Source organism: Ciconia boyciana, chromosome 5 (genome assembly GCF_034638445.1).
Source record: "Ciconia boyciana chromosome 5, ASM3463844v1, whole genome shotgun sequence".
NCBI lineage: Eukaryota > Metazoa > Chordata > Aves > Ciconiiformes > Ciconiidae > Ciconia > Ciconia boyciana.
The window spans coordinates 751079-778696 of NC_132938.1; the positions used below are offsets into that span (position 1 = coordinate 751079).

The 27618-nt window shown below is 64.7% G+C and overlaps 1 protein-coding gene across 1 annotated transcript; it reads right to left on the minus strand.

Annotated features, from left to right (window-relative positions):
• Nucleotides 1–3233: 3233 nt before the first annotated feature.
• TEX261 (testis expressed 261) lies at nt 3234–9863 on the minus strand. The gene is made up of 6 exons (XM_072862788.1): nt 9704–9863; nt 9061–9140; nt 8420–8573; nt 6336–6403; nt 5107–5209; nt 3234–4670 (listed from the first exon to the last, which is right to left on the minus strand). Exons 1-6 carry the CDS (start codon nt 9771–9773, stop codon nt 4555–4557), a joined length of 591 nt encoding a protein of 196 aa, XP_072718889.1. The 5' UTR covers nt 9774–9863; the 3' UTR covers nt 3234–4554.
• Between the last annotated feature and the right edge of the window lie 17755 nt (nt 9864–27618).

Sequence of the window (27618 nt, forward strand, 5' to 3'; positions counted from 1 at the left end):
CCTCACCCCTTGCACCAGATGCTTAATTAGCCAGGGCCATTCCCTTTCTCCTCTGCAATTATTGCAATTAATACTGCACAAAATATCTGCAGTTATTGCCCCGTTCAGGCCCCAAACCTGTGGCAAGGGAGGATGGGCTGGGCCTGGGCTAAAAACCTGGGAGAAAAGGGAGCCCGCGGCAGCAGCTCAGCCGTCAGCACCCCCCCGAGCACGGTTTTGGGGGGAAAGCCATGTGCCGGGGATGGCTGCTGGGTCCCCAACCGTCCCTTCCCCGGGCGGAAGGGCCACCCCTTCCTTGGGACGATGCCGCAGGGATGCGGAGGGTGTCAGGACAGGTTTGCAGCGTGGGGTCAGGCCCCTATAGAAGCGGGCACGTACATCTGGCATCCCCTATAGAGGGCTAAGCCAGGGCTGCTGAACCCTGGGGACGGGCAGGATGCGGGCAGGACCCTTCCTTTCTTTTCTAAATAGTTAGGAGCCAGGACCTAACTATTTTTAGCTCTAAAATCAGAGCCAGGACGGCGGCTGCTGCCCAGCGTCCCCCCTTCCGCACCGCCTTGCCTTCCAGGAGTTAATTATTCTCCCCGTTAAAAATGCACGCCTGCCTTGTAGTCTGGATTTATGTACCGGCCAACGATCTCATGCTGCCTTTTTGCAATAATTAAAGAGCTGTCTGGGATCAGAGTGAACGGCCCAAAGGAGTAAGGACGTGCCAGGAAACCCGCTCCCCTGGCATCGCAGAACGGACGAGCCCTTTCCTACGCATGCCAGGAGGGGACAGGTCCCTTCCCTGGGGACTGGCGGTGGGGACTTCCGCAGGGACAGCCAGAACACATCACTGTATTACAGCACTCCGTCCCTTTCCTTTTTTTTTTTTTTAAAATACATTTTCTTTTTCCTTCTCAAAGGCGTAGACAACTTGAACTAAAATATTTAAGGCAAGGAGCTTATCTTTCTAATTACCAAGCCTTTCTTGTCCTGGCCTTTCGATTCTCCAGGCACCTGAGGGCTGCCATGTGGAAAGCAGACAAGGAAAGGCTGCTCGCGAGCCGTACGAGCTCACCAGACTGAAGGATGAATGTCAGCTTGCTGAACAGATCCTCTTACTGGAAAAGAAAGCAAGAGCCGCAGGGACCACAGCGCTGGGACCAGCTCGACCAGTTCAGCCCCCCCACCCCGTTCCTCCTTCCCTGGCCGAAGCTGAATTTCTCCAAATCCAGCTTTTCGGGCGATTCCCAGTGCAAGGGACCCAGCACCACCTGGCTCTCGCGTTTCCATCCCCGCCGAATTCGGCCTCCCCGCGCACCCGCTTGGCGCCGTCGGGGGAAATGCCACGGCCCGAGCGCGGTTACTCATCGGCAGCCTGCCCTTTCCCACCGCCGCGCTGCCTGCGCTCTGCCCGCTCCGTATCGAGTGAGTTCCTCTCCCCTGATTACACCCTCCAAACACCCATGAAAATCAATGCCGGCTCCGCTCCCGCGGGACGGGAAAGCCGTGCCACACCGACCGCACCGTCCCCAAGCCGCCGGAGCCACCGCAGCCAGGGGAGAGCTACCGAGAGCGCCTCTGCTTGGCGGCTTCGGAAGACAGCCGCGTATTAATATACGTGACTTCTAAATACTTAATCAAAGCGGTAATTCACACTTCTTTTTAAGCTGGAGCTTCTCGCAAACCCTCTGCGGGTGGGACTCCGGAGCATCCTTGCCTCAGCCCTGTGAATAACGAGAGATTTTATGTCTTATCATCAGATTTCCCGGGGTTCCCGTGTTTCGGGGCAGGGAACGGGGTGTTTTGACCCAAGCCGGGCTCCTGCGAGAGGGTGCGTTTTCAGAAGCCAGCCCCAAACCTCTCTGCCTACGGCAGGAGCCGAGAGCCCAGCCGGGGAGCCGAGCACGTCCTCGCAGCCGTAGCCTTCGGTGGGGCTTTTTCTGCTGCTCACCTTTTAAATATTTATAGGGTTTCGCTCGCTCTCGTCTAGTTACGCGACTTATCTGAATCTGGTTCAGCTCAAAAGAAATGTGTGTCATTAACATCTTAAACACCCGACGATCACAAGCAGCACTCGGGGAAAAATGGATTTGTCATCTGGAAAAAGACAAAGTCATCTACCCTCGCTTTCTGGCTAAGTGAACAGGAAAATGAGGATTAAAAAGACTCGGTAAAAGGGACATTAAAAGCTACTGATCTTCCCTGTTTACACCCTATCCAGTGGTTCAGGGGCGGAGGAGTCCTGGGGCTCTGCTTTTCCTGCTGTACCTGGCAGAAAGAGCCCTCCACCGTGCCCCGCTCTCCCCGTCGCGGCGCTGACAGCTCCCATGGAGTTTCCATCCCTCCTACATCACGTTCAGAGAGACAACACTAAATTTACAACCTGACCCGAGGCTGGCGAGAGGCACGGCGCTTGCCCTGCCATCCTCGCCCGTGCCCCGCACGTCACGCAGCCCCAGCCTGGGGGGATTCGCCTCGCCGGCCGCCCAGGGCCAGCGGATCTCCAGCAGATCTCCAGTGGATCTCGCCTGCCCTGGCCCATCTGGCTGCACCCGAGGCGAGGGAAGCTGTTAAACACAGTTTGGAGCAGAGCTGTGAACACACATCCAGGAGCTTCGCGGCAGCCTGCCGCCCTCCCCGTGCCACCCCCAGAGCTGCCGGCATCCACCTCCCTCCTCCGTGGCTGGAAAGCTATTTTTCAGCCTAAATTTAGTCAAGCTTAAACCTCCCCATCAGGGAAGGGAGCAAAAGCCTCCGGCTCGTCCTGCTGCTCGCCCAGGCAGCAGTGAGCCGGGGCAGGGGACAGAGCAAGGGCCCGGCGTCCCCCACCCTGTGGCCTTGAAGCAAAATTACAGCACATCACCCAAGCTGGGGAGCCGCTTTTCCAGGAGCTTCCCAGCGCTACGGGCAAGGCGGATGGTTTTCTCCCACCCATGCCCTCGCATCTTCTTGCGTGCTTTGCCTGCTACTAATCGCTCCGCTTCGCTTTCAGTGCTTTCACCTTCATTTCTCCGACTCCCCGATAACAGAGAGCTCTGGACTGAAAATACACACCTCCTGCTAACCCCTCTCAGCCATTAACCTCTCCCTCAGGTCCCCTCGATAGCTCTCTCGTCCTCCACTATTCCTCTAATAAAATAAAAAACACCATCGGCATGCACAGAGGGCGATTCCCCCACGCGACACGGCCTCAACACCGGAGCCGAATGCTCGTGAACCGGAGGGACAACACCGCATCCAGCCTCTCTAATAAGGCGAACTTCACCTACAGCCTTTATTAGACGAGCAGCTCTCAAAACACAAACCGCGCTTCTATGAAATCAGCATCAAAACACGCCGGCGTTAGTGGGCCCTGAACAAACCCAGGGGCAGGGAGGGGTGCGGTGGGACCGCGTGCCTCACCTTCACCTTCACTGGTCACAAAATGAGCCATTTTCCTCAGAAACTCCTCAAAAAGCCTTCCCGAACCGTGAAACTGCGCTGCCAAGCGGGGCATTCCTGCGCTACAGCCGTGCGGGAGAGCACGGGGAGATCTAGTTCTGGCACAGGCTGAAGGTGACCAACGACGAAGCAAAAACAGGGGGGAAAAAAACCAGGGTTTTTTTATGATTACAAGGAACAAGAACAAAGGGTTCACCTCCTTCTCAGTATGATAATCTTTTTTTTTTTCCCCTCTTTAGGAAAGAAGGGAGACCTGGTGAGTTTAGCAGCACTGGGAAGGCCAGGCAGACGATACCCAAGGGAAGCCGAGGCGACTCGCTCAGCGTCTCACTCCCCTCACGCCCACGCACGTGGAGCCGAGAATCGCTCTCGGTGAAACGGCTTCCTGGGGCCTCACTCAGCCGGCCAGCGCTGCCGCAGCATCCCGGCCGCTCAGGGAGGCTTCTAGCAAAACCAGAGAAGAGAAAAGCGGGTATTTCCAACATTAAAATCAAACAAAAAGCAACATCGAGTCCTTCCAGGTCACCTCCCCGCAGCTGCAGAGCGCAGGAGAGGCCCCCAGCCTCACACTCCCCTCCCGACGCGTGCTGCGTGGGGGGACGCCGGCACCCTCCGGCGCTGGCAGGCTCCCAGCGGGAATACGGGGGAGTTTGACAGTTTGGTTACTTTATTTTTTTATATTTTTTTTTTTAATTAATGGCTCTGTGTAAACCTCACTTAAATGTCAAATGCGTTCCGCTGCCGCACCGAGGGAACGGTTCCCTCACGGCCAAACTACACCACACGCAAAATCCTGGCTTTAAACCCCAGCCGATGATAACACCTCCCAGGTCCCCGAGAGGCCGGACCCTCCTCGCGCTCGGCTGGAGCCAAACATCCTTCTTGCACACAGTCCCGGGGGATCAGCAGAGCTGTATAAAAAGGCGCGAGCCCTCCCCGCACGTCTGTCCAGCGCTGCTGGCACCTCCGGCCGTCGCCCGGTTTATATGTTCCTAGCAAAATCCCTTTGAGAGACATCGAGGAGGGTTTGAGCGAGGCCTGGAGACAGCACTGCCTCGCAGCCCTCTGCACAGTTTGGGTCTGCCCCGCTCCTTCACTGCAGCCAACGCCGGCTGCATCCGGGGCTCAATAAATCTTCTGTCGGCTGGGCAGGATGGCCTCCTTGATGAAAGAGAAGATGAGGAGGATACCGGAGCGCTTGCCCCTCTTCCCCTTGGTGAAGTAGTTGGAGACCACGTCGTCTGTGGAGAGAAGGGAAGAACAATCAAGCACAATCCCGCTGACGGCCAGCCCTGGGATGAGGTGTCTGGTTTCAGGGTGAGCTGCCTTTAAAGCACGAAAGTTTCTGGTTTGCTCACATCTGGCCTACCTGGGTGCTCCAGTAAGCCACTGCCAGGGAGCCCAAATCCTGAGCTCCCTTTCTTGAGCTGTAGGGAGAGTCCTGGGAAAGCGACAGGGCCCCAGGACTGGAGAGATGCAGGACGTAAAGCTGGAACAGCCCCCCACTCTGCTCACCCTCACCCTGCAGAAGCCCCCCACTTTCCTGCCTCGGCTTTTGGAAGGGTTTACCCGAGCAGCTGCCCCCCTCCCCTCCTCTGTGCAACGGGAACGGGGTGCGCTGAGCGCAGCCTCTGCCAAAAACCAGCGGGCATCTGCCTGGGCCTCAGGAGCGCTCACCTCCAGGCTGCACCGTGGAAGGCAGGACGTTCTCTCCGGCCGACAAGGAGACGAAAAAAGCAAAAGGAATTAACCACAGGCAGAACGTGAAGTAGGCGAGAACCTGCGGGCAGAGCAAGAGAGGCAGTGAGAGCCGAGCCGCAACGCACCCGGTCGCCCTTCCCACGCTGACGCCCACGAGTGCTGCCTCGGCCCCAGCTGTACCTCCCTACGATACACCCCAAATCTCTACCTGAACCCCTCGAGAGAAAACGCACTGAAGGGGGGGAACCACGACTCAACCTTCTCCCGAGTCTCTCGGGTGCTGAGATAGCATCGCCCTGCGAAGCTGATAAAGGGATAAAATTCACCCAGCAACTTCCACGGAAGGACAGGGTGCGCAGGAAAAGCCCTTGCTCCCATCCTAGGTGCCTGAAAATCTTTACTGCTCCCCAAAACCAGAATTTTAAAGAGCGCAATTAAACAAGCAGGAAATTGGCTGTGCTGTTATGACTAATTAAATCCTCTTCACGCCTTCCAGGGACTAAAAGGAAGAGTCAAGACCTGCGCTTGCTCCTCCTGCCCCGGGGTGAGACGCTGGCGTAGCACGAGGAGTCGGCACTTGGGCGAGCGGCCGCTGCGGTTTGGGGAGAGCTGAGCCGAGAGGTGCCGAGCTGCCACACCGGCCTCTTTGTGCACGGAAATGCTGGAGAAGCGTTCAATTTCATTAAAAGGTGGTTGTTTTTTCATTGTGGTGGAGGGGTTTTTTGTTTGTTTGTAAAATTTGCGCTAAGTGGCAGCTACTGTTGGGCCCAAACAAGCCCCTCTGTGAATTCGGACCTTTCTCTGGGCCGGTGCGACAGAAGACGTAAAAATAATGAGGAGCAATTTGCCAAAAGGGAGGCGATTTGTGGTTAGCTTGTAAAAAAAAAATTAAAAACAGTATTATTTTCTATTTTTCCTAGTTTTTAGCACTTCAGAAAAAAAATCTGCGCTTAAGATTCAGTATTTCTTCTGCTCTTCAGCTGGCTGAGAAAGCCCCAAGTCCACACCCGAGAAAAGAAACTGCAGCTTCCCCGGTAGCTCTGAGGGAACAAGCACAGGAACCCCCAGGGAAGGGCTGCGAAAAATATCCTCGGCGTGTCTTACTGCTGACAGAAAAAATGGCATTTTCCTCCCCCTTCTCCAGCCAGCGTGGAGCTGCTGGTGGGAGAAGAACCCAGATCGACTCCTTCCCGAAGGTCTCTCACCTCAGAGAACAGGTAATACTCCTCGGCGAAGTACTGGAACGCTAAGTAGTGATTGAATATAACCAGCACTGCCAAGGGAAAACACAGCAAAGTCAGTCTCCAGCCTGGAAGAAATCCCATCGGCGTATTCCAAGGCCCCCCGAATGAGGACATCCACCTCCACAGACCCCACGAGGAGCAGTTCCTCCGTGCCGCGCGTCCCCTTCCCCGCCGCCCCCGTACACCTGGAACCCCGCTGTCGCTAAAATATTTTCACGCATCTAGTGAGAAACGGTGCGAGCAGCCAGAGTCCCCCCTATCCCAGCTCCATTCCGGTACTCTGTGCAGCCCCGGTCGAGTTTCCTCGTCCCTCTGGTGTTTTATTCTCCGTGTCCCCGAGGGCACCCTGGAGAGCCCAGCCTGACACTTGCTAATGCTCCGCAGCGCTGAGAGAAGAAGCGAAAAACCCCACGTCCCCGACAGCTGCTGCGGAGAGAAGCTCTTCTGCCATCTGTAAACTAAGTCAAGCTGAAATGCGGCCAGGACGGTGGGGTTAGCGCCGTCCTCAGCGGCAAAAAACACAAAAAAACACCACTTCGCTCTCAAGAGGCAGGAATCGGAGCTTCTTTCGCCTTTTATTTGAGGTGCCAAGACAGCAGCCCCAGCCCAGGGGCACCGGGTCAGTAGAGCCCCAGCAAGAGACAGCCCCGACACGAAACGCCGCATCCCGTGCTGCTTTATTGTCCTCTCCAGCCAAAGGACGTCACCGAAGATCCAGACGAGAGTGCAGGTCTGCCAGAAAACGCAGCTCCTGATCTACGCACCATGGGACAGCTACGCTCATTCGCGAGTAGCGGATAAAACCCTGCCTACGTGAATGCTTTGAGGAGCAAAGGTACGTACAGAGATACACAGACAGCACCCTGAACGTCCATAAGGACTCCAGAAAGTCACGCTGGAAGAAATTTTGCCCGTTCGCTACTTAAGGTGTCACTACAAATCACTCAGAGCAGAGATTCGAAGTCAGATCTGTGCAGAGGACGCTAAAACACGCAGGAGACTCAGCAGCTCGTGGGGGGAGGAAGCCACTTGACCTACTCAAGCAGCCAAAAACCAGTTTAATTGGCAGAGCTACCGGCCCACGTCCCCAGACCCAGCGGCGGGGCTGCTCCCGGGTTCAGCCTACGACACGGCTCCGGCTGTTCATCAGCCGAGCGTGGCAGACAAACGACTACGCTGCCTGCTTCGGCCAAAATATCGGTGCTGCTAATTTAAGCCCGTGCCCGACCTCACACCACAACCCTGCGCAAGCCGCTCAGAAGAAGAGGAGAGACCCTCGTGCCCGTCTCGCACCAGGGCTTGCCCAGGCAGCCCGCAGCCCAGCCGGGGACGGAGCCACGGCGGCCGCAGACACGGCGGCCGCAGACACGGGCTCAGCAAATACCACAGCAAAGGTGCGAACGTGAAAACTAAAAATCCCCGATTTACGCTCAGCAATGCGCTTTTCTAACAGGGCTTTCTCCAGGCACCCTGACGAATTTCCACATTAATTGTGGACATTTGTCTCAAAGCTTTTCTTTCTCTAGACATCAGCTCCTTACGATGACACACACGCAGCGTCTCGCGCGGCCCAGCATGACATCAGGCTGTAATTGCACACGCCGGGTTTTGTAGTTTGCTTCAAATCCTTCCTGCTCTTTACCAAGACCCAGCGAACGCCCAGAACAGGAGGGTCTGCAGGGAGGACGCCGAGCTTTGGGCCAGCCGGGATCTCATTTTCCTAGCACTGCCGCCTGAGTTTGGAGCGGAGCTGGCCGCAAGGCGAAGCGGAGGGTGCCCGGGGAAGCCCGGCGTCGCTGGCTCTGCACCGGGGCACGCAACCGAAGGCGATTCCCGTGCCACCAGGCCCAGCCCATAATTACGGCAGCTACATCAAAAAGCGCGATTAAAAAGTACTGCACAAAGCTCAAAGTCCTTCTGAAAGCCACGGGGGCTGCAACAGCAAAAGCCAAACCTTTGCTGCCACCCAGAGCCCACCCATGAGGGTGACGAGGCTTCCTCCGCCCCAGCACCCGCTCCCACGGGAAGGCGACGGCCCCACTCACCGCAGGACAGGATGAAATTGGAGGATGTCAGGATGATGAAGGGGAAGGTCTGCAGCAAACCAAAGTAGACCAGGTTGGTGAAGAGCCCCACGCCCACCATGAAACCAGGAAAGTGTTCGAAGAGGTAGAGGCCGACCAGCACGGCCGAGGAGAACTGGAAGAGAGAACGGGGGTTGCCCGGGGCAAACACGGGGGTGCAGACAGCGGGACCGCGGGCAGGGGCGCAGGCAGGAATCCTGCCACGATCAAGGTGACTTTTAGTGCCCTCTGACGGCGCCACGTCTCCCCAGCCACCTCCCATTCGGCACCGGCCCCTTGGGAAAGGTCCAAAGGGGAATGCCACCTTGCTGCTGCAGCTCCTGGTAGGACACGCCGCGGCTGGGCCTCAGTTTCCCCAGCCAGGGGGGAGAGGTGTCACCCAGGAGGGGTTAGGGAGGATCAGCGAGGCACTGATCGAAGCGGTCCCTGCCAGCCTCCCTCCTCGGGAACCGGAGCCGCTTTGGGAAGCGGGAGCTTCCCGAGCGCTTGTCCCCTCCACCCAGAGCCAACGTCCCATGCCACAGCCGCTCTGCCAGCCCCACTGCTGCCCCAGGGGTGATTTTGGCAAGGAGCCGCCCGTTTCTGCAAGCACGGGGACTTACCCAGATCATGTATTTGATTATCCTCCTGGTGACAACCGTGTACTCCTCGATCAGCTCTGCCAGGTAGTACAGCCCAGCAGCTGCGGGAGAAACGCCTGGCTCAGCCCCGCGGCAAACACCGGTACCCTCAGCCGTGGGGGTCCACGCTCACCCCCTCCAGGAGGGACTGAAGGGCAGGGGTGCCCCACCTCCCCACGACCCTCTGGGGCACCCAGGGGACCCCCAAACTCTGGGGCATTGGGGCATCCACAGGACCTCAGAGGCACCCAGGGGACCCCCAAATTCTGGGGCATCCACAGGACCTCAGGAGCACCCAGGGGACCCCCAAACTCAGGCACCCACAGGACCTCAGGGGCACTCAGAGGCCTCAGGGGCACCCACGGGACCCCCCAAACTCTGGGGCACCCAGGGGACCTCGGGACGGCCCGGCCGGGCCCCGGCCTACGGGAGGTGCTGGACCGGCGGCCCCGAACCCGGTCCCAGCAGGACCCCAGGCTGCCCCCTCCCCGAAGCCACCTCGCTGCCGAGAAACGCCCGTCATATCGCGACAACCCCCAGAAGGAGCCCGCGGCCGGGCCCAGACCCCGAGCGGCGGCACCCCCGAGGGTCCCGGCCCCCGGCAGACCCCCGGCGGCGGGCTCACCGATCGCCAGGGTGACGAAGGCCACCTGGATGAGCAGGGACAGCCAGCTCAGCGCGTAGATGAACCACATGGCGGGGACGGGCCGGGCCGGGCCGGGCCCCGCCGCTCCCGGTTCCTGCTCCCGCTGTGGCGGCGGCGCGCGACTCTGACCACGCGGCGCCGGAACAAGCGAGACGCGCCCGGCCCGGCCCGGCCGCCGCCGCCAGGCGCTACAGCGACCCCTAGAGGCGTGGAGGGCTCCCGCGTCGGGCTACGCCGCCGGGGGGGGGAGGCGGGGGGAGCCGAAACGGGGGGGGGACGGGGGACACCCCCGAAGCGCACAGGGACCCTCAAAATTGTACAGGGACCCCGAACCGCGGGGGGACCCAGAAACGCCCAGGGACCACCCCAAACCGTATGGGAACCGCCCAAACTGTGCAGGACCCCGAACCATACAGGGACCCCCCACACCGCACAGGGACCCTCCAAACCATACACGGACCCCCCCAAACCGTACAGGGACACCCCGAAGTACACAGGGACCCTCCCATACTCTACAGGGGCCCCGAACCTTGCAGGGACCCCCCAAAGTGTACAGGGACACCCCAACTGTACAGGGACCCCCAAAACTGTATAGGGACCCCGAACCACACAGGGACCCCCCAACTGTACAGGGACCCCCAAAACCGTACAGGGTCCCCAAGACGCACAAGGACCCCCAAACCACACAGGGACCCCCCAAACCATATAGGGACCCCGAACTGTACGGGGACCCCCAAAACCATTCAGGGACCCCCAAACCACACAAGAACCCCCCAAACGGTACAGGGTCCCCAAACTGCACGGAGACCCCCAAACTGTACAGGGAACCCCCAAACCTGTGTACAGGGACCCCTGCAACCATATAGAACCCCCCCCATAGGGACCTCCTCTGCACCCGCGCAGGGACCCCAAATGCTGTATAGGGACCCCTGCACCCATTCGGGGGTTCCTCTGCACCCATATAGGGACCCTCTCTATCCATATAGGGACCCCTACACCCACCTAGGGGCCCAGGGCTGGGACCCCAGCACCCATATAGGACCCCTTCCACCTATATGGGCACCCTCTGCATCCATATAGGGACTCCCTGCACCCATATCGGGATCCTTGCACCCACATGGGGACCCCAGGCTGGGACCCCCTGCACCCACATAGGGACCTCATGGGGACCCCCACCCAGCACCCCATGCTGGGCCGAACCCTGACCCACTGTGTGCCTGGGCTGTACTGGGCTGGTACTGGGCTGCACTGGGTGTCACTGGGCGGCAGTGGGGCTGCACTGGGATGCACTGGGCTGTACTGGGTTGGTACTGGGCTGCGCTGGGTGCCACTGGGCTGTACTGGGTTGGTACTGGGCTCCACTGGGTGTCACTGGGCTGCAGTGGGGCTTCACTGGGATGCACTGGGCTGTACTGGGTTGGTACTGGGCTGTACTGGGTGTCACTGGGCTGCAGTGGGGCTGCACTGGGATGCACTGGGCTGGTACTGGGTTGGTACTGGGCTGCGCTGGGTGTCACTGGGCTGCAGTGGGGCTGCCCTGGGATGCACTGGGCTGTACTGGGTTGGTACTGGGCTGCACTGGGTGTCACTGGACTGGTACTGGGCTGTACTTGGTTGGTGCTGGGCTGTACTGGGTTGGTACTGGGCTGCACTGGGTGCCACTGAGCTGTACTGGGTTGGTACTGGGCTGCACTGGGTGCCACTGGGCTGCAGTGGGGCTGCACTGGGCTGGTGCTGGGCTGTACTGGTTTGGTACTGGGCTGCGCTGGGTGTCACTGGGCTGCAGTGGGGCTGCACGGGGATGAACTGGGCTGGTACTGGGCTGTACTGGGCTGCACTGGGTGTCACTGGACTGGTACTGGGCTGTACTTGGTTGGTGCTGGGCTGTACTGGGTTGGTGCTGGGCTGTACCGGGTGCCACTGAGCTGTACTGGGTTGGTACTGGGCTGCACTGGGTGCCACTGGGCTGTACTGGGTGCCACTGGGCTGTACTGGGTTGGTACTGGGCTGTACTGGGTGCCACTGGGCTGCATTGGGTGCCACTGGGCTGTACTGGGTTGGTACTGGGCTGTACTGGGTGCCACTGGGCTGTACTGGGTTGGTACTGGGCTGCACTGGGTGCCACTGGGCTGCACTGGGTGCCACTGGGCTGTACTGGGTTGATACTGGGCTGTACTGGGTGCCACTGGGCTGTACTGGGTTGGTACTGGGCTGCACTGGGTGCCACTGGGCTGTACTGGGTGCCACTGGGCTGTACTGGGTTGGTACTGGGCTGTACTGGGTGCCACTGGGCTGCACTGGGTGCCACTGGGCTGTACTGGGTTGGTACTGGGCTGTACTGGGTGCCACTGGGCTGTACTGGGTTGGTACTGGGCTGCACTGGGTGCCACTGGGCTGTACTGGGTGCCACTGGGCTGTACTGGGTTGGTACCGGGCTGCACTGGGTGTCACTGGGCTGTACTGGGTGCCACTGGGCTGCACTGGGTGCCACTGGGCTGTACTGGGTTGGTACTGGGCTGCCCTGGGATGCACTGGGCTGTACTGGGTTGGTACCGGGCTGCACTGGGTGCCACTGGGCTGTACTGGGTTGGTACCGGGCTGCACTGGGTGTCACTGGGCTGTACTGGGTGCCACTGGGCTGTACTGGGTTGGTACCGGGCTGTACTGGGTGCCACTGGGCTGTACTGGGTGCCACTGGGCTGTACTGGGTTGGTACTGGGCTGCACTGGGTGCCACTGGGCTGCACTGGGTGCCACTGGGCTGTACTGGGTTGGTACTGGGCTGCCCTGGGATGCACTGGGCTGTACTGGGTTGGTACTGGGCTGTACTGGGTGCCACTGGGCTGTACTGGGTTGGTACTGGGCTGCACTGGGTGCCACTGGGCTGCACTGGGTGTCACTGGGCTGTACTGGGTGCCACTGGGCTGTACTGGGTGCCACTGGGCTGCAGTGGGTGCTGGGTGCTCGCTGCAGGTGCTGGGGGGGGCTCGGTGCCTGCGGGAGCTCGAGGGGAGCCGGGACAAGCCCGCGGGCAGGACCCGGCACCTATTTGGGTGCCTGCACCCACGCAGGTGCCCCCCGCAGCCCGGGGACCGCGGGGACCGAGCTGGGGACCCGCTCGGGGCCGCCGCTGCCCCCAGCGGGGCTGGAGGGGGCGGGCAGGGGGCTCGCAGGAGGGGGAGGGCAGGGGGCTCGCAGGAGGGGGAGGGCAGGAGCCCTTGGCCCGCACCGTGCCCCCCTCCGCCTGGCACCGCCCGCCTCGCTCGCACCTCCCCGGGGCTGCAGCTTTGGGGCACGCTTAGCACCCCCGGGCACCCCCCTGCATCCCCCCGCACCCCCCTGCACCCCCCTGCTTCCTTCCTGCACCCCCTGTATCCCCCCACATCCCCCTGTATCGCCCTGCATCCCCATGAATCCTCCTGCACCCCCTGCACCCCCTGCACGCCCCTGTATCCCCCTGCACCCTCTGCACCCCCTGTATCCCCCTATATCCCCCTGCACCCCCTGCATCCCCCTGCACCCCCTGCACCCCTGCACCCCCTTGCACCCCCTATATCCCCCTGCACCCCCTATATCCCCCTGCACCCCTCTGCACCCCCTTTGCACCCCCTATATCCCCCTGCACCCTCTGCACCCCCTGCACCCCCTATATCCCCCTGCACCCTGCTGCACCCCTTGCGCCCCCCTATATCCCCCTGCACCCCCTATATCCCCCTGCACCCTGCTGCACCCCCTTGCACCCCCTATATCCCCCTGCACCCCTATATCCCCCTGCACCCCTCTGCACCCCCTTGCACCCCCTATATCCCCCTGCACCCCTATATCCCCCTGCACCCCTCTGCACCCCCTTGCACCCCCCTATATCCCCCTGCACCCCTATATCCCCCTGCACCCCTCTGCACCCCCTTTGCACCCCCCTATATCCCCCTGCACCCCCTGCATCCCCTGCACCCCCTGCACCCCTGCACCCCCTTTGCACCCCCTATATCCCCCTGCACCCCTATATCCCCCTGCACCCCTCTGCACCCCCTTGCACCCCCTATATCCCCCCTGCACCCCTATATCCCCCTGCACCCTGCTGCACCCCCTTGCGCCCCCTATATCCCCCCTGCACCCCCTATATCCCCCTGCACCCTGCTGCACCCCCTTGCACCCCCTATATCCCCCTGCACCCCTATATCCCCCTGCACCCCTCTGCACCCCCTTGCACCCCCTATATCCCCCTGCACCCCCTATATCCCCCTGCACCCTGCTGCACCCCCTTGCACCCCCTATATCCCCCTGCACCCCCTATATCCCCCTGCACCCCTCTGCACCCCCTTGCACCCCCTATATCCCCCTGCACCCCTATATCCCCCCTGCACCCTGCTGCACCCCCTTGCACCCCCTATATCCCCCTGCACCCCTATATCCCCCTGCACCCCTCTGCACCCCTTTGCACCCCCTGCCCCCTGCCCCCCCCGCTCCGCAGGCTCTGCCTCTCCCCCATCTCTCCCATCCCCCGGCCCGCGGCTCTCTGGGTGCCGGAGAGGGGTGCAGCCCAGCCCCCGCCTGCGGGGCCGGAGCGGGAGACCCCGGGGAGAGGCAGCGGGGCCGGGGGAGGAAAGGGGTGATGGGGGAAAGGGGGGCCGGGGGGAAAGGGGGTGATGGGGGGAAAGGGGGGGCCGGGGGGGAAAGGGGGTGATGGGGGGAAAGGGGGTGATGGGGGGAAAGGGGGTGATGGGTGCCGGAGGCTGCTCCCGCAGGGGTGCGCGGGCGCCCAGCCGGTTGCGGTGGGGTTGCGCGGGGTGGGCCGTTACCCACAGCGCGGGCACAGGGTGGGACAGAGGGGGCTTGGACCCCCGCGCCGTGACGGCAGGGTTGCACGAGCGCCGTGCGACGTACGCGACCCGTTTGTTATGGTAGAGTCGCACAAGTGCTGAGCTGCGTACATGACCCGTTTGTTATGGTAGGGTTGCACGATCTCTTTGTTTTTGTAGGGTCGCACGAGCACTGAGCTGCGTACCTGACCCGTTTGTTATGGTAGGGTTGCACGATCTCTTTGTTTTTGTAGGGTTGCACGAGCGTCGTGCTGCGAACCCAGCCTGTTTTTGTAGGGTTGCACGAGTACCAGGTTGTGTACACGACCTGTTTGTTATTGTAGGGTTGCACAAGTGCCGAGCTGCGTACACAACCCGTTTGTTATTGTAGGGTTGCACGAGCACCATGCTGCGTACACGTCCTGTTTTTGTAGGGTTGCACGACCTCTTTGTTATTGTAGGGTCGCACGAGCACTGAGCTGCGCACCTGACCCATTTGTTATGGTAGGGTTGCACGATCTCTTTGTTTTTGTAGGGTCGCACGAGTGCCATGCTGCACACCTGACCCGTTTGTTTTTGTAGGGTTGCACAAGTGCTGAGCTGCGTACGTGACCCGTTTGTTATGGTAGGGTTGCACGACCTCTTTGTTATTGTAGGGTCGCACGAGCGCCGTGCTGCGAACCCAGCCTGTTTTTGTAGGGTTGCACAAGCACCGTGCTCCGTACCTGACCCGTTTGTTATGGTAGGGTTGCACGATCTCTTTGTTTTTGTAGGGTTGCACGAGCGCCGAGCTGCGCACCTGACCCGTTTGTTATGGTAGGGTTGCACGATCTCTTTGTTTTTGTAGGGTTGCACGAGCACTGTGCTCCGTACCTGACCCGTTTGTTTTTGTAGGGTCGCACGACCTCTTTGTTATTGTAGGGTCGCACGAGCGCCGTGTTGCGAACCCAGCCTGTTATTGTAGGGTCGCACGAGCGCTGAGCTGCGCACCTGACCCGTTTGTTATGGTAGGGTTGAACGATCTCTTTGTTATTGTAGGGTCGCACGAGCGCCGAGCTGCGCCCCCCGAGCCGTTATGGCAGGGTTCCCCCGTGCTGCCCCCTCCCCTGGAGCCCCCACCCAAGGGTGGCCCGGGCAGCACCCGCAGGCCGGGGCAGGATCCGGCCGCGGTTCCGGCGGCTCCCGGGGCTCCCGCCGCGGCGTGTCCCCCCCCGCCGTCCCCTCTGGGTGCACCTCGGGGCGCGGGAGCGTCGGGGTCCCCGCCGAGCTGGGGGTCCCCGCGGGTGACGGGGGGGCGGCGCTGTCCTCCCGCCCGCCAGCCCCGGGAGCGGGGACGGGGTCTGCTCCCCCACGGTGGGTGGGCGCTGGGCCGCGGCACCCACGGGTGTCCCCCACCCTCAGGCGGGGGTGCCCCGCTGCGCCTCGGCCCCCAAACCTGGCTGGGGGGCAGGGTGGGGTCCCCACGGGTGCGTGCGTGCATGGGGGTGCGTGAGTGCATGGGGGGTGCATGGGGGTGTGCATGGGGGGTGTGTGTGGGGGTGTGCGTGGGGGGTGCATGGGGGTTGCATGGGGGTGTGCGTGGGGTGTGCGTTGTGCGTGGGGGGTGCATGGGGGGGGCATGTGTGCGTGGGGGGTGCATGGGGGGGTGCATTGTGCGTGGGGGTGCGTGGGGGGTGCATGGGGGGTGCATGGGGATGTGCGTGGGGGTGTGCGTGGGGGGGTGCATGGGGGTGTGCGTGAAGTGCATGGGGTGCATGGGGGGTGTGCGTGGGGGTGCGTGGGGGTGCATGGGGGGTGCATGGGGGGGTGCATGATGTGCGTGGGGTGTGCGTGGGGGGTGCATGGGGGGTGTGCGTGGGGGTGTGCGTGGGGGGTGTGCGTGGGGGTGTGCATGGGGTGTGCATGGGGGGTGTGCGTGGGGGTGTGCGTGGGGGTGCGAAGTGCATGGGGGTGCATGGGGGGTGTGCGTGGGGGGTGCGTGGGGGGGTGCATGGGGGGTGCATGGGGGTGTGCATGGGGGTACATGTGTGCGTGGGGGGTGCGTGGGGGGTGCATGGGGTTGCATGGGGGTGTGCATGGGGGTGTGCATGGGGGTGTGCGTGGGGGGTGCATGGGGGGTGCATGGGGGGTGTGCGTGGGGGTGTGCGTGGGGGGCGCATGGGGGTGTGCACGGGGATGTGCATGGGGGTGCATGGGGGTGTGCGTGGGGGAGTGCATGGGGGGGGTGCATGGGGGGGTGCATGGGGGGGTGCATGGGGGTGTCTGTGGGTGTGCGCAGAGCCCAGGCCCGCGCTCCCCACGCCGCTGTGGCGGCACAGCCGGGTGCCGATGCGCCCTGGTGCGTCTGGTGGTGGCTCTCGGGCCCGGCGCTGACCCCGGGGGCTCGGTGACCGAGCGCCGACCCCCGCGCAGGGGCTCCAGCGCAGCCCCCCCGCCCCGGCCCCGGGGCCGCCCCGGGCAGGCAGGAGCTGCGGGGGGAAAGGGGCCCCTGTGGGTGCGGGTGGGTGCTGCCGTGTCCCCCGGGATGCCCCTTCTGCTCCTCGTCTCCCATCCCGGCCTCGCTGGGGGCAGAGCATCCCTGCGCTCCCCGGGAGCAGCCCCGGCCGAGCCCCTCGCCTGGCTCCTGCCCGCCGTGCTCCTGCCTGACGCTGCCTGCTGTGCTCCTGCCCGCCGTGCTCCTGCCATGCTCCTGCCTGCCGTGCTCCTGCCCGCCATGCTCCTGCCTGATGCTGCCTGCTGTGCTCCTGCCCGCCATGCTCTTGCCATGCTCCTGCCGTGCTCCTGCCCGCCATGCTCCTGCCTGATGCTGCCTGCTGTGCTCCTGCCCGCCATGCTCCTGCCGTGCTCCTGCCGTGCTCCTGCCCACCATGCTCTTGCCATGCTCCTGCCGTGCTCCTGCCCACCGTGCTCCTGCCATGCTCCTGCCGTGCTCCTGCCCGCCATGCTCCTGCCCGCCATGCTCCTGCCTGCCGTGCTCCTGCCGTGCTCCTGCCCGCCATGCCCATACAGCAGCGGCAGGACCCGAGGGGCTCAGCTCCCCAGCGAACCCGGGGGTTCAGGGTGCGAGGCACCTTCTCCCCCCACCCCTAGAGCAGGGACCCCCCCCCCCCAAAAGTGCCGAAATGCCGAGTGCTTTCCATTGCAAAATAGGTGGTTTTCTCCAAACGGTGCTCAGCGTCTGGGGGTTGCCGGCAAGGGCAGGTTTTCACATCGCTTCTGGAAACTTCTGCCAAAAAAATGGTCACTGAAAGCTGCTGGGAAGCTCTTTGGAGAGACGGCGACCTGGATTTAGGGGGGTTCGTGCCGGGAGCGGTGGTCGGCAGAGCCGGCTGTGCCCCGTCTTCCTGGGCCGTTGCCCTCTCCCCGTGTCCCCCCACCCCAAGGTTTCCCGTTTTCCCCGCAAATCCCCCTTTTCTCCCCCTTTGGGGAGCCGCCGTTGCTGCGGGGGCCGCTCGCGCACTCGGCCGGTGGCTGCCCGCGCCCGGGGGAGCACCCTGGCCACCCCCAGCACCCTGGGCACCCTGGGCACCCTGAGCACCCCCAACACCCCAGGCACCCTGGGCACCCTGAGCACCCCAGGCACCCAAAGTACCCCAGGCATCCTGGGCACCCTGGGTACCCCGAGCACCGCGGGCACCCCGAGCACCCCAGGCACCCTGCGCACCCCAAGCGCCCTAGGCACCCCAAGTACCCCAGGCATCCTGGACACCCTGGGCACCCCGAGCACCCCAGGCACCCCAGACATCCTGGGCACCCTGGGTACCCCAAGCACCCCAAGCACCCCGAGCACCCCAGGCACCCCACGTACCTCAGGCATCCTGGACACCCTGGGTACCCCAAGCACCCTGAGCACCCCCCAAGCACTTGGGACTGCCGGTGGGTGGGTGGCCACGGCCCCACGCTGTCTGCGGGGCTGGGTTGTGTGGGGGCTATTTTTTGGGGGGGGGGGGGGTTCCCCTTTTTTTCCCCAGTTCAACCCAACAACAAAATGGCTGCGAAGCTCGTCTCGGCGCCCCGCTGGGAGCTGCCTCCCCTGCCCGCGCTGCCGGGGCACCCAAGCACGATTAATGTGCGAGCGCACCCCGGGAGCAGGCGTGGGCGGCTTTTTCCCTTCTCTTATCGAGCTCTTTATGTATTTGACAGAGCTTTTTGCTGCTTCCCCCCCTCCTCGCCTCCCCCTGCCCCCATGGCACGGGGCACCCCGACTCCCGCTCCCCTGGCCCCCCGACATCCCCGGGTATCCCCAGGTAGCCGGGTTTCTCGCTCACCCCCGGCCCCTCTGCAGCCCCATGGAGCAGGGTGGGGAGGATTCCCTCGTCCCATGGATCCCCACGGATCCTGCCTGCCACCCCCCAGCCCTGAGCGTCCCCACGGGCTGCGGGGTCTCGCCCTCCCCAGCCCTGCTCATCCCCACGGATGGGATTTTGCCCCCCAAACTCCACACATCCCCACGGACAGGATTTTGCCCCGCAAGCCCCACACATCCCCATGGATGATATTTTGCCCCCAAGCCCCACACATCCCCACGGATGGGATTTTGCCCCCAAACTCCACACATCCCCACGGACAGGATTTTGCCCCCCAAACCCCACACATCCCCATGGATGATATTTTGCCCCCCAAGCCCCACACATCCCCATGGACGGGATTTTGCCCCCAAGCCCCACACATCCCCACGGACAGGATTTTGCCCCCAAGCCCCACACATCCCCATGGACAGGATTTTGCCCCCCAAGCCCCACACATCCCCATGGACAGGATTTTGCCCCCAAGCCCCACACATCCCCACGGACAGGATTTTGCCCCCAAGCCCCACACATCCCCATGGATGATATTTTGCCCCCAAACCCCACACATCCCCACGGACAGGATTTTGCCCCCAAGCCCCACACATCCCCATGGACAGGATTTTGCCCCCCAAACCCCACACATCCCCATGGATGATATTTTGCCCCCAAGCCCCACACATCCCCATGGACGGGATTTTGCCCCCAAACCCCGCACATCCCCACGCATGGAGCTTTATCAGCCCCTCCCCACCCCCCAGACACAACTTTTGCCCCCATCCCCACAGACCACCACCCCCCATCCCTCCCTCACCCCACGCATCCCCCCGCCCTCCGGGTCTGGGGGGGCCCCATTCCTTATGCATCCCTGCCCTGATGCAGCCTGACAGGGCGGCTGCATTTGGGGCCTGGCACACCGGCGGCCGGAGCTGCCTGCTATTTTGGTTGACGCTAATTTGCTCCGTGTTGGGCTGCGGTTCACGCTCCGGTCAGCCGTGCCTGATATTATATTCCCGTTATTCCCGTTTGTTCCGCTAAAGGTTTTTCTGTCAGCTCCCCTTAGCCTTGACGTGCTCCCCGAACTGTGAATGCAACGCGGCTGGGGATCGAGCCGTGAGAGCCTGTCAGCTCGGCTCTGCTCAGCGGCCGGCCGGCGCTGGGGGCACCCCGGGGTGGGGGGCACCCCGCTTCCTTCGCCCCTGCGTCGCTGCGTCGTGGGGAGGGGAGAGGCCGTGGGGTGAGGGAGGAGCGGGGTGAGGAGCCCCAGCGGGAAGGGGGAGGTATGGAGGCTATAGGTGCCAGTGTGATATACCCCCCGCAGCCACCCGGGAACCTGCTCCCCTGCCCCAGCATCGCTCCAGTGCACCCCAGATGGGCCCAGCACGTCCCCGTGGGGTGGCAGGGGAGCCCAGCACGTCCCCACGGGGTTCTAGGGGAGCCCAGCACGTCCCCGTGGGGTTCTAGGGGAGCCCAGCACATCCCCATGGGGTGGTACAGGAGCCCAGAACCCCCCCATGGGGTTCTAGGGGAGCCCAGCACGTCCCCACGGGGTTCTAGGGGAGCCCAGCACGTCCCCGTGGGGTGGCAGGGGAGCCCAGCACGTCCCTGTGGGGTTCTAGGGGAGCCCAGCACGTCCCCACAGGGTTCTAGGGGAGCCCAGCACGTCCCCGTGGGGTTCTAGGGGAGCCCAGCACATCCCCATGGGGTGGTACAGGAGCCCAGAACCCCCCCGTGGGGTTCTAGGGGAGCCCAGCACGTCCCCGTGGGGTGGCAGGGGAGCCCAGCACGTCCCCGTGGGGTGGCAGGGGAGCCCAGCACGTCCCCGTGGGGTTCTAGGGGAGCCCAGCACATCCCCATGGGGTGGTACAGGAGCCCAGAACCCCCCCGTGGGGTTCTAGGGGAGCCCAGCACGTCCCCGTGGGGTTCTAGGGGAGCCCAGCACGTCCCCGTGGGGTGGCAGGGGAGCCCAGCACGTCCCCACGGGGTTCTAGGGGAGCCCAGCACGTCCCCGTGGGGTTCTAGGGGAGCCCAGCACGTCCCCATGGGGTGGCAGGGGAGCCCAGCACGTCCCCGTGGGGTTCTAGGGGAGCCCAGCACGTCCCCATGGGGTGGTACAGGAGCCCAGCACGTCCCCGTGGGGTTCTAGGGGAGCCCAGCACGTCCCTGTGGGGTTCTAGGGGAGCCCAGCACGTCCCCATGGGGTGGCAGGGGAGCCCAGCACGTCCCCGTGGGGTGGCAGGGGAGCCCAGCACGTCCCCATGGGGTGGTACAGGAGCCCAGAACCTCCCCGTGGGGTTCTAGGGGAGCCCAGCATGTCCCCATGGGGTGGCAGGGGAGCCCAGCACGTCCCCGTGGGGTGGTACAGGAGCCCAGCACGTCCCCGTGGGGTTCTAGGGGAGCCCAGCACGTCCCCATGGGGTGGCAGGGGAGCCCAGCACGTCCCCACGGGGTGGTACAGGAGCCCAGCACGTCCCCGTGGGGTGGCACAAGAGGCCACTGCCCCACCCTGGTCCCACGCGGTGCCACCAAGGTCCCCAGCCCGTGGAGGCTCCTCCTGGAGGGACCCCACGGGGGGGATCCCACGGGGGCAGAGGGGGTGGCCAGAAGCCTGGCAGGGCTGGTGAGATGCCCCAGGGACCCCCACCCTGGCTGTGCGCTGTGGGGTGCTGGGCCTCGGGGGACCCCCAGCAGGAGAGCTCAGCCGCCCGTTGGGGGGTGCAAGGGGCCCCCCACCATGGCCCCAGCTCCCCATTGCCCCACGGTCCCCAGGCGGTGACAAAATCTGTGACTTTGGGTGCTCCCCCGGTCTTGGGGTGCCCACCTGGATTTGGGGTGCTCCCCTGACCCTGGGGTGCTCCTCATCCCTCGCAGCCCCCTCTCTCTGCTCCGTCTCCCGCCCCTGTCCCTGCCGCTCACGGGGTGTCCCTGCCCTGAGTGGGACTCGGGGGTCCCGTCTCCCCTCAGACGGGGTTTGGGGGTCCCACCTCCCCTCGGCGGGGTGTGCAGCCACCCATCGCCTGCCCGGGCTCTCCCGAGCTTTCCCAGCTGGTGGGGACGCACAGCGGGGAGCTCCCGGGGTGGCTTCTCCGCAGGACACCCACGCAGTGGGTGCCCCACTGGTGACACCGCCGAGCCTGGCCCCGGGACGTGGCTCCGGGGCCGGCAGCCCTCGGTGCAGGGACACGGGGCCAGGGCGTCGTCACCCACAGCTCGGCCTTGGGTCCCCTCCTTCCCACGGAGACCCCCACGGGGGGTGGGTGCGTGGGGGGGTGTTGGGGCTCATCCCGCACACACCCCACGGCTCGGCCCCCAGCACCCAGCACCCACCAGCACCTCGTGCAGAGGGTGGGGGGACCCCAAGTGCCCTGGAGGGAGCGTGGCCCCCCAGCCTGCAGCGCTGCACGCCCAGGGCACACCCGCACTGCACCCCGTCGCCCGCACGCAGCACCCCACCGCACCCCCGTGGCACATCAGCACCCGCGTGGTGCAGCCCCACTGCACCCACAAACCCCCCCACCGCTTCCATGTGGTGCCTCGCTGCACCAACACAGCACCCCACTGCGCGCCAGCACCCACACGGCACAGCCACACACCAGCACCCATCTGACCCACCAGCACCCATCCAGCACCCATCTGACCCACCAGAACCCATCTGACCCACCAGCACCCCATGACACCAGCACCCATCCAGCACCCATCTGACCCCCCAGCACCCATCTGACCCACCAGCACCCATCCAGCACCCGTCTGACCCACCAACACCCACCTGACCCACCAGAACCTCCATGACACCAGCACCCATCCAGCACCCATCTGACCCACCAGCACCCATCTGACCCACCAGCAGCCATCCAGCACCCGTCTGACCCACCAGCACCCCCATGACACCAGCACCCATCCAGCACCCATCTGACCCCGCAGCACCCATCTGACCCACCAGCACCCATCCAGCACCCATCTGACCCACCAGAACCCATCTGACCCACCAGAACCCCCATGACACCAGCACCCATCCAGCACCCATCTGACCCCCCAGCACCCATCTGACCCACCAGCACCCATCCAGCACCCGTCTGATCCCCCAGCACCCATCTGACCCACCAGAACCTCCATGACACCAGCACCCATCCAGCACCCATCTGACCCCCCAGCACCCATCTGACCCACCAGCACCCATCCAGCACCCATCTGACCCACCAGAACCCATCTGACCCACCAGCACCCCCATGACACCAGCACCCATCCAGCACCCATCTGACCCCCAGCACCCATCTGACCCACCAGCACCCATCCAGCACCCGTCTGACCCACCAACACCCACCTGACCCACCAGAACCTCCATGACACCAGCACCCATCCAGCACCCATCTGACCCACCAGCACCCATCTGACCCACCAGCACCCATCCAGCACCCGTCTGACCCACCAGCACCCCCATGACACCAGCACCCATCCAGCACCCATCTGACCCACCAGCACCCATCCAGCACCCGTCTGACCCACCAACACCCGTCTGACCCACCAGCACCCCCATGACACCAGCACCCATCCAGCACCCATCTGACCCACCAGCACCCATCTGACCCACCAGAACCCCCATGACACCAGCACCCATCCAACACCCATCTGACCCACCAGCACCCATCCAGCACCCATCTGACCCACCAGCACCCATCTGACCCACCAACACCCGTCTGACCCCCCAGCACCCATCTGACCCACCAGCACCCCCATGACACCAGCACCCCCTGGCAGAACAGCCCCCACCTGCTACCCCAGCACCCACCCAGCTCACCAGCACCCAAGTGGCAGCACCCACCGCATCCCCCCCACCCTCTCCGCACCCCACAGCACTCCGGTCAGCCGGGCAGGCAGGGTGGGCAGCGGAGTTCCTGCCCTCCCCACGGCCACGGGTGCTGTGCGAGGACCGGGGATGCACCGATGACCCTGAATCCCCGTGGGCAACCCCGGCCCCTGGGTGCTGGGGTGGCGGTGGCCCAGGGGGGCCGGGGGGCTCGGGCTGCGTCAGCCGGGGATTAGCGGGGCCGGGATCCGCCTGAGCCCCTGATCCCGCTTAGCACCCAGTCCAGGCGCCCGCCCGGGGCTTAGCGGCCCCTGACGCCACCCAAAGCCGTCACCGGGTCCCCTGCGCCCGGAGGGACGTGGGGACACGAAGGGAGGGGTGGCAGAGCTGGCATCACCTGTGGGCTCTGGTCTCCTGGACTGACCCCCAAATCCCTCCCCCCCCCCGCCGTGCCAGATTCCGGGGGTCCCCTGCTCCACGGAGGGGGGATTCTCGGGTGGCTGATACAGGGTGGGCACCCTCCTGCCTGCCCCACCGCGGCTCTGCGCCCATCGGGGTGAGAAGGGGCTTTTTTAGGGGACACCCCCCTGCCCCCCAGTGCGGCCCCCCAAGACCTCGGCCCCTCTGCCGGCTCCGGGCTCAGCCCCGGCTCCCGGGGAGCACCGGGAAGCGCCGGGAGGTGCCCAGCATGGCCCCACGGCTGCACCGCGGCGTGGGCACGGCCCCACGGACACCCACGGGTGCAGGGGGCCTGGTCCCCCTGATGGCACGGTGGGACTCCGGAGTGCCACTGCCACGGCGGGCAGGCCGGTGACACCAGCCCGGTGACGCCAGCCCGGTGACGGTGACGCCAGCCTGGCGCTAAATCCCTCCCGTGAGCCGGAAAAACCCTCCCGCCGCGGTTATTAACTCATTTTCAGAGCCCGGCCCCGTCTAGGTCAGGCGTGTGGCTCTGCCGCCGGCTAACGCGGCCACGCTGGGCCCCAACCGCCCTCCCACTGGACAGGGGACACGGGGGGACACGGGGGGACGGGGTCACCCCAGCGCCCCGCAGCCGGCACCCGCTCTTGGGGCTGCAGCGCAGGCCGGGGCGGCGCACGTAGGCAGCCCCGCGCAGCCCCGCGCGCGAGCGCACGCCTTCCCACGCGTGTGCGCGGGGCCCCGCGCGCACGCTCACGCGTGTGCGCGCACGCGCCTTCCTGTAGATGGGGAAACTGAGGCACGGGGCGGTAAACGGTGCCGCAAAGGCACCCTGAGGCGGGGTGGCCTGGGGGTGTCCCTGGCCTGGGGGGTCCTGGCCCCCCCCCAGTCCCACCCTGCAATAATATCAATTAGAGACGCACGATCGGCTTTAACGAGCGGCGTCCGGCAGCTCAGCCCCGCTCTGTCCCCGCTAACGCTCTGCCTCTTGCAAAGTGGCTCCACGTTGTCCCTGTCCCCATCCCTGTCCCTGTCCCCGTCCCGGTCCCCGTCCCCCGCTGACCGGAGGACACAGAAGCGTGGGGTCCGTGGGTGCTGGACGCCGGCGACGTTCCCCAGTGGAAAGGTCTATGGGGACCGGCCCCACGCTTGGCCCCCACCCTCACAGCTGCCACCGCTCCCCAAAACACGCATGGCAGCCCCCCGCCACGGAAGCCACCCTGGCCACTGGTGGGACCACCCGGGTGTCCCCAACACCGCAACCCCGCAGCGGCTGCCCAAGCTTGGACGCCGACACTGCCTCCCCGTGCCCCCCACGCCATCTCCCCGTGCCCCCCACCATCTCCCCGTGCCCCCCACCATCTCCCCGTGCCCTTCCAGAGTTCACCTCCGCGTCCCCTCTGCAGACATCCGGGTGGAAGGTGGCCGAGTGACAAATGCCACCGCACTGGCCAGTGGTCACGCTGTCGTCATGTGTCCCCCCCCCCGGGCGCTGGGGACGAACCACCCCTGCACCCCCAACGCCTCGTCCCGCTGGCCCGGGGCCAGTTTTGGGTGCTTCTTCCAAGGGACGCGATCCCCTTCCACCGGGGGTGGGTCCAGGGGACCCCCCGGGTGGGCGCAGCCACGGTCTGGCCGGTCACGACACCCCACGCTGAGCCTGTCCCCTGGGCAGGGACGCGGAGATGGAAATCCGGGGGATGGAGGGAGGGCTGGATGGGAGGACGGATGGAGGGATGGCTGGACGGACGGATGGACGGATGGGTGGACGCTACGGGAAGGGGCGGTGGGACAGACACAGAACCTACCGCACCAACGCAACCTCTGGGAACGGAGAGGGGTTACGGAGGCAGAGGAAGGTGGCTGGGCGGCCGGAAGGACGGACGGACGGACGGACGGGGCCCGCTCCGTCTGCATCTCCGCGGTTCTGCTCTCCCACAGCTCTCCCGGCCGGTGCCTCGTCCCGCTGCTCCCGGTGCCGGTGGGACGGAGGCGGCCCTGCGCCGTGCCGGGTCAGAGCGGGACGCACCGCAGCGGGGATGCACCGGGGCCAGGCTCGAGGCGTCGGCCGCTCGGGGTGGGTGCTCCCAGGTCACCCCGACCCCGTCCCAAGCCCCATTTCGCGTCTCACCAGCGTCTTCCTCCGGGCTGGGTGTCCCCTCGATGGACCCGGTGCCGGCTCCGGCTCCCGGCTCAGCACCGCGCCCAGCCCGCCCACCACCGCGACCCATTTCCCGACCCACTGGCAGCGGGATGGATCCGGACCCCCGAAATATCTCAGCCCCTCCGCGATCGGTGCCTCCACGTCGGCGCCAAGGGCGGCAGAGCAGAATAAAACCGCTCCCGGCCAGCACGGCGGGGCCTTCCTCCCACCGCTCCCTCCTCTGCCTCCCGAGCCGGGGTCCTGCACGGCAGCGGGCGACACCGGCACCCATGGGATGCTCGAGCTGACGAAGCGGGGCTCGGGCGAGCTAACGAAGCCGGGCTGAGCCCGAGCTAACGAAGCGGGGCTCAGCCCACATCGCCACGCGCTGACGTCCCCCGGTGCCCTCGCTCGCCCTTCCCACGCCCATCCGGGACCCACGGTGGCTTCGGGGCCGGAGCCACCCATGGGTGCCTGGGGTCCAGCGGGATCGGCGTGTCCCCTGGAGCATTCCTGGCTCCCGCACCCCATTTCTGGGGGGTCCGCAGAGGGGTGCGGCGGAGGCACCGGGGGGATTTGCCGACTGTTTGCCCGCAAACCCCAAATTGCTGTATCTTACCCCGAGCCGGCGCGGGGCCCACGCGCCTCCCACGCGCCTGGGCTTCGGTCAAGCCGGTGCCACGTCTTGCCCTGGTCGGATCCGGGATGAGGAAAGCCACCGCCGGCGGGGTGGGGACAGGCTTGGGGACGGGGTCGGGGGGTCCTGGGGACCGCTGCCCTCCAGTCCCCATCCCTGAGCGGGGTGGCGGGATGCAGTCGGGGTGGTCCCGGCATCACCCACCGGCTCCCTGGCACCCAGGGTGGCATCCAGCCCAGGTGGGGACATCGCCGTCCCATCCCACGGGCCTCGTGGGACACGCGCCACAGCCCCACGGACTCACCCGCAGCTCCCGACCCCTCGGCGGCCGCCGCCGGCTCCGCTCAAACTTTGCCACAAGTTGAGACAAAGGCAGCGGGTCCCGTCCCCTGTCCCCCGTCCCCGCTGTCCCCAGACAGCCTGGTGCCACCAGGACTTAATGAGGGCACGAGGGCGGTGGGCTCGGGGGCTGCACACACACACACACACACACACACACACACACACACACACGCACTGCGGCTTAACCCTTCCCCTGCCGCTCCTCTCCACCCCATCTTTGGGGCAGCTGGGGACTTTTTGGGGGGCTCCCCTGTGCCCTTGGTGCTCCCTGCACCCGGCGTTGACCTGGGGGGGTCCCAGCCGCAGCCCCCCCCGGGGCTCCCCACCCTGCAAAACGCTCGGGAAGGATGCGGGTACCCCCGAGCATCTTCGTCCCCCGAGCCACGCAGAGCGGGGCGGCCGCGGTCCCCGTCCCACCCGGGCCCTGCGCAGCACCCCGGGGTCACGGGGCACCCCGGCACCGG

Coding starts and splice junctions, on each gene's coding strand:
- TEX261 (XM_072862788.1), bottom strand. CDS start 9,773: ATGTGGTTCATCTACGCGCTGAGCTGGCTGTCCCTGCTCATCCAGGTG. Junction 9,141..9,703: donor CTTCGTCACCCTGGCGATCG/GTGAGCCCGCCG, acceptor TTTCTCCCGCAG/CTGCTGGGCTGTACTACCTG. Junction 5,210..6,335: donor AGTATTACCTGTTCTCTGAG/GTGAGAGACCTT, acceptor CTCTGCCCGCAG/GTTCTCGCCTACTTCACGTT.